We start from the raw sequence: 6,269 nt of genomic DNA, 5'->3' as shown, positions 1-6,269 counted from the left end.
CTGACTTGAGAGAGGAAGAGTAAAAAGTATTCTTCCCTGAATTTTTCTCTCTTTATTTAAGCAATTTTCTTAGTGTAAAGGAGTTTTATATGCATGTGTGCAATTATATCAGCACTATAGTGCCCCATTAAGTCTTGTTTTTTGATTAATAATCAAAATAATTTTGATTAATAATAAGCAAAACCATGCAGCACCAGAAGTCACATTAATGTACTTTATTCATCATTGTTTAGCACATAATAACGTTATTAAAAATAGTTCAGAGACTTATTGTACTTTAAAAGTGTTGTTCTTACATAAAATGCACATATTTACTTGTATTCAGTGTTAAACATATTGTACGGCTCTCACGAAATTACATTTTAAAAAAAGTGGTGTTTATGGCTCTCAGGGCCAAAAAGGTTGCAGACCCCTGATGTAGAGGTTAAAATTCTAGGAGACTAGAAGAATGGTGATGATAGAAATGCAAATGCATTTTTTACTTTATACCCATGCCTATATATGAGATTTAAAAATAAATAATGGCCACCATCCATAACAAGTTACCCCAAAAAAGTAACTATGGTATGGAGGTCCTCAGTAGGCCTAAGTCCTACATTAAATGAACCTGAGAGGTAAGCAATGAGAAATTAATAGAAAGTAAGAGACTTGCAGAGAGAGAGGAAGAGAGAGAGAGAGAGAGAGAGAGAGAGAGAGAGAGAGAGAGAAGAAATTTTTGAAATTTCAAAATTGAGAGAATTAGATGAAAAGAGGGTTAAAAAAGAGTGAATAAAGGAGCTGATGTTAAAAAGTGTAGCCTAAGATTAATTCTTGACTGTATCTTTCCCCAATCACTACTCCTAAGCACTGTGAGGTTTAAGGAAATTCTGGATATGAGTCAGAAAACCGAGGTTTCTACTTAGGGCTTTTATGACCTTAGAATGAGTGACAACTTCCATAGGCCTTAGTTGCCTTGCCTGTAAAATGAAGGGATGGCATTAGGTGGTCTCTACAGTCCTTTCCAACTCTAAATCCTCTCATTCCTACAATCCTCAATCATTCTTTTGATGCTTCAATGGTTCAGTGATGATCTATTCATTGTAGGCTGTCCCAGTCTATTGAATTTGTTTGAGTACTTAAAAGAGGTTTGCAAAAGAGTCAACAACAGTGATGCTAAAAGCAATAGCCTTTTATTATAGGTGAATCTTAACTCACATAAGGGAAAGCTAAGTCTTAAGGAAACAAGCATGCAATTCTACTTTGTATATAAAAATATTCTCTCTTTTTCATATTTGTGAAACTGAAGATAAAAATAGAATAAGATTTTTTTTAAAAAAGCATATTTCCAAAACAGAGTAACAATAGAGCAAAATGAGAAGGCAAACAAGCTAGTCTTTGTTAAAATATAATGGTTCTGTGATTCTGTGCCTCTGACTTTACTTACAGAATCATTTCAACTTTTTTCAAATGACTTAAAAAGGCATACAGAGGTGGGAACAAAGGAAAGATACAAATAAAGCAGCTACAGGTCTCTCCAAATTCAGGTCACTGGTTGAGGCACTATGCCAGGACAGTTCCATATACTAGGACAGTTCACATATAAGGGCAGTCAAGACTACCCATCTAATGAGATAGTACAAAGCAGAGGATGGGTGCTGGTCTTATAAGAAGAAGAAGGTTTTCACTTAGGTGCCCCAGGCTAGTTTCCTATCTCTGATGTCACAGGAAAGGAGTCTCCAGAATCTGAATAGCAAGACTCCTGCTGGGTAGCAGAGGCCATGGAAATTCCCATCATGAAAATTTCCAGGAAGATCTCAGACAAAGGCGATATTGGAGTTCAAAGAAAACGGCACATCTGGAGTAAAAATAACCTAACACAAATAAGCCCAGAAATCTCAGAGAACCCACCGCAAATCAGAGGCTTTGTGGATTGTCACACTGGAAGTTTCTCCAATAACAAAAAAAATAGCAAACTCTCCTACCTTCTCAACATGTATAAATCTCATCCATGTTCTCCCATAAATCTTCTACAAGGGTCTGCCAACATGCAAGGGGCCATCTTCAAGATATATTGAGTAGTTACCATGCAGGTTTTCCATCTGTAGTCCCTCATTCCCATTTTATGAGCAGCCCCACTCTTTTTCCAGTCATGTGTCCCATTGGTAAGACCCTTTATGATGCTTCTCCTGGATAGCCCTTCACTGGTCATATGCTATGGCCTCCTCTTGCCCACTATATACACCGTTTCTATTATTTTAATTATGAAGTTGGTTGCAATTTTAATTCTTCAGACTGTATTATTCCACCTTTCACCGCCATACAATATTACAGAAAAATAATGATGTTTAAAAGCTTAGGCTTTGTTTTGGGGAGAATCTTGGGGACACTAAAAGAGCTGAACAATTTCCAAAGTGCAATCTACCCTATTCTGTTCTTGTTATTCAGTTATAGACCCTATTCATTGTTTTTTCAAGGTGTCCATCCAAGTGGTGTGTGCTAGTGGAACAATTGAAAGGGCTAGATATTCAACTTCATATTATAATTTGGAAAATAGATATGCTTCATCCACTTGATTTTTCCTGTATGGATAATTAGGCCAAACTCTTTTGAATGCTAATGGATCTCACTTAGTAGATTCTCTAATGTTCTGAGGTTTAGTGCAATCAATATAAGGATAGTCACCATTTATAGGGAATTCTTCTTTGATTTGGACTTTGTGTTTGACATCAGAGGTGTCAAGCACACAACTATGTTGCAGCCCATAGTACTTCTAAGTGCCAAACGATATAATAATGTAAAGGGAAAATATTTAACAAAATAAATTAAAATATAATAGAACATAGAGCACATTAATATGTGGTTTTCCAAGACAATATATAGCCCAGGGATCTTTATATCTGGCTTGTCATTATGTAGACATTGTGTAGTCTGACTCTTTGTGACCTCTATTTGGGATTTTCTTGGCAAAGGTACTAGAGTGGTTTGCCATTTTTTTTTCCATCTCATTGCAGAGGATTAAGTGATTTGCCCAGCCTCACACAGCCAGTAAGTGTCTGAAATTGGATTTGAACCCAGCACTAAATCCTCTGTTCTGCCTAGCTGCTTTATGTATGCTTTAGTGGCCCCCATTTCTATTTGAGTTTAACCACTCTACATCCTCCACGACAATGTCAAACATCTTCGGTGAACATACATCCCCCATCCGGGATCAACCATAGTAAAACTGGAAGTGATCATCCCCATTTAGCGAACAATATATCCCTTTCTAAGAAGCAATCCTGCTGCAGCGGAACAGAAGGTGGCTCCAGCAGGGACCCGGGAAGGGGTAGGAGCAGCGCGGTCAGCGATCGCGTGCGGACGCGGACTAACTGCCGTCGCCGCCGCTGCCGCCAGGGCCCCGGCCTGAAGGGAAGACCCCAGAAAGTGGACTAGAAGAAAGGAGCGAGGCCATGGAAGGCAACGGAGGCAACAGCAACAGGAGCTCTGGAGGCCTGACTGGGTTCTTCGGTGGGAGCAGCGGCGGGCCGAGTTACTCGAATGCAGATCTGGCCGGAGTTCCTCTCACTGGTATGAGCCCTCTGTCTCCGTACTTAAATGTGGATCCCAGATATCTTCTACAGGACACAGATGAGTTTATTTTACCCACGGGAGCCAATAAAACACGGGGCAGGTTTGAATTGGCCTTTTTTACCATTGGAGGATGCTGTATAACAGGAGCCGCATTTGGAGCCATGAATGGTTTAAGACTGGGACTGAAGGAAACACAAAAAATGTTCTGGTCCAAGCCAAGAAATGTACAGATTCTGAATATGGTAACCAGGCAGGGAGCACTCTGGGCGAATACTCTGGGCTCTCTGGCACTGCTCTACAGTGCATTTGGTGTTGTCATAGAAAAAACCCGAGGTGCAGAAGATGACATCAATACAGTAGCAGCTGGGACCCTGACTGGAATGTTATATAAATGTTCAGGTGGTCTTCGTGGAGTAGCAAGAGGTGGTCTGACAGGGCTAACCCTTACTAGCCTCTATGCCTTATATAATAACTGGGAGCGCCTGAAAGGTTCCGTGACCCAAGAGTCCCTTTAGAGCTTGGACTGTGAGAACGGAATGAAGAGAGGACACAGCACAAGTTTTCCGGGTTGATTTGTAAAACCAATTTGAGTTCATATCTGATCTACCCACATTTAGTATGTAAAACCAAACAAAACAGGATCTTGGGTACTGTCATGAAGATCGCTGGCACACTTTACCAGAACTGGCACCACTTCTGGCCAGTGGGGTGTCGCAGCCCAAAGCATCAGATGCCTCCAAGCCAGGAGCACAGTCATCATTTTCTCCTTTGAAGATTCTCTGCTGCTTGTCTACTCTCCGAGGACCCTTGAACTTCTGAAATAAGACTTACTCCCAGATTCAGGTCATGTGATTGGCAACATTATGTCACACGATTTATTCATTTAATGATTGTGAACTATATATAATATACCGCTTCATTCCCAATAAAGAGTGTTCCTAGAACCAATAAATAAATAAACAAATAAATAAATAGATGAAAAATAAAAGAAGCAGTCTGCAAGATGCTGGCTAGTTTGGTTTAAAAATGCTTCTTGTTCCCATGGTACCAGAAGTTAGCTTCCCCATCTATTGTCCATGGATTAGATTCTGAGGGTTTTCACCTAGTCAATAACTCATCTACAACAAAAGTTTTGTCAAAGTAGAAACCCTTCTGGGTCCATCCTTAAAGGAGCCTGACCATTGCCATCCAATTGCAAGCAACCAGTCAAATAACTACTCGCCTATTTTCTGAGACTAAAGATACTGAGCAAATGGATAATAATGTTTCTCCCAGGATGAAAGACTGGTCATTTTTTTGAATACTTGGAACTTTTTTTTTTAAACCCTTAGCTTCTGTCTTGGAGTCAATACTGTGGATTGGCTCCAAGGTAGAAGAGTGGTAAGGACTAGGCAATGGGAGTTAAGTGACTTGCCCAGGGTCACACATCTGGGAAGTGTCTAAGGCCAGATTTGAACCTAGGACCTCCCGTCCTTAAGAGTAGCTCTCAATCCACTGAGTTCCCAGTTGCCCTCAATTCTTGGAATTTTTAACAAAAGTCAAAGAACTCTTTTTTTAAAAAATCCTACAGTATTCCACAAGCTCTTGATACAAGGCATCTACATCACTGCAAGTATGATGACTTAACTGATGATTCTATTGTTTTGTCTTTCACCTTGATTGTTCTTCCTATAGCAGACACTACCTAGTGCACTATAATTTAATTCCAGTGGGCTCTCTTATACATAAATTACTTTATAATAGCACTTTGCCCCCCACCACGACACCTACATTGAATTTCTGTCCCTATAGAGAGACAATCAGCTATTGTTCTTCCTAGACATGAAATGGAAACTTAAGATTTTCTACAAAGAGCAAAAATATTTCTCATCTTTGTCCTAGTAGTGTCCCAAAGGCTTTTGAAGCCAGATGTCCACATTATTTCTAGTAACACTGAAAATTTTGTGAGCCATTATATCCTATAATTTAATGTAGTAGCCACTACTACCCTTCTATTGTAAGCTGAAGAGAAAGAGTTGAGCAAGGGATATTGACATAGAAATCCCTGGTCCCCCAAACATGAGATAACAAACATGACCCAGATCCTTAAACATTAAATGAAACCAGAAGAGCTGACACAGACAAGAAAAGACAAGAAATGAGAAAATGAAAGTATAATGACTGAGGAAAAAGTAAAGAGAGAGAGACCTGAAATTCGAAAAGTAAGAAATGGATAAAGAGGAGAGAAAAGAGATCAAAATGGAAAGATTAAATTGGAGGGAGATTGTGTAACAATTTATTTCAGTTAGGCGCCATATCTCATGCAATATAACATATCATCTCACATTTATTGACTACTTTCTACTTTATATCAGGACATACAACATTTTGCCAAAATGAATTAATAGTGAAACATATATCTGTTGAACTGGTAATTATATATTGTATGCAGGGATTATTACTAATAAGCAGAAATACTATATACTTATAAGATCATATACTTACATAAACTGGAAAACTAGAAGATTGAAATTTCTAGTGTTCATGTTTTTTAAATGCCTTTCAACTTCATGAATAGAACATATGGAACTATGATATGCACTCATTCAACATTGTCTTTACTTTCTTTTAGAGAGAGAGAGAGAGACAGAAGATGGGGGGAGACAGGAAGAGAGGGAAGGAAAGGAAGAGAAGGAAGGGAGAAAGGAAAGGAAGGAAATGAATGGAGAAAGGAGGGAGGG

At 39.0% G+C, this 6,269-nt stretch overlaps 1 protein-coding gene across 1 annotated transcript; it reads left to right on the top strand.

Moving 5' to 3' along the window:
- The first annotated feature begins 3,428 nt into the window (after positions 1–3,428).
- LOC123234584 (mitochondrial import inner membrane translocase subunit Tim23-like) lies at positions 3,429–4,064 on the top strand. Its single transcript, XM_044660502.1, has one exon. It carries the CDS (start codon positions 3,429–3,431, stop codon positions 4,062–4,064), a length of 636 nt encoding a protein of 211 aa, XP_044516437.1.
- The last annotated feature ends 2,205 nt before the right edge of the window (positions 4,065–6,269 follow it).

Source organism: Gracilinanus agilis, chromosome 2, assembly GCF_016433145.1.
Source record: "Gracilinanus agilis isolate LMUSP501 chromosome 2, AgileGrace, whole genome shotgun sequence".
NCBI classification, from domain to species: Eukaryota; Metazoa; Chordata; class Mammalia; order Didelphimorphia; family Didelphidae; genus Gracilinanus; species Gracilinanus agilis.
This window is presented reverse-complemented; position numbering and strand designations above follow the sequence as displayed.

Coding starts and splice junctions, on each gene's coding strand:
- LOC123234584 (XM_044660502.1), top strand. CDS start 3,429: ATGGAAGGCAACGGAGGCAACAGCAACAGGAGCTCTGGAGGCCTGACT.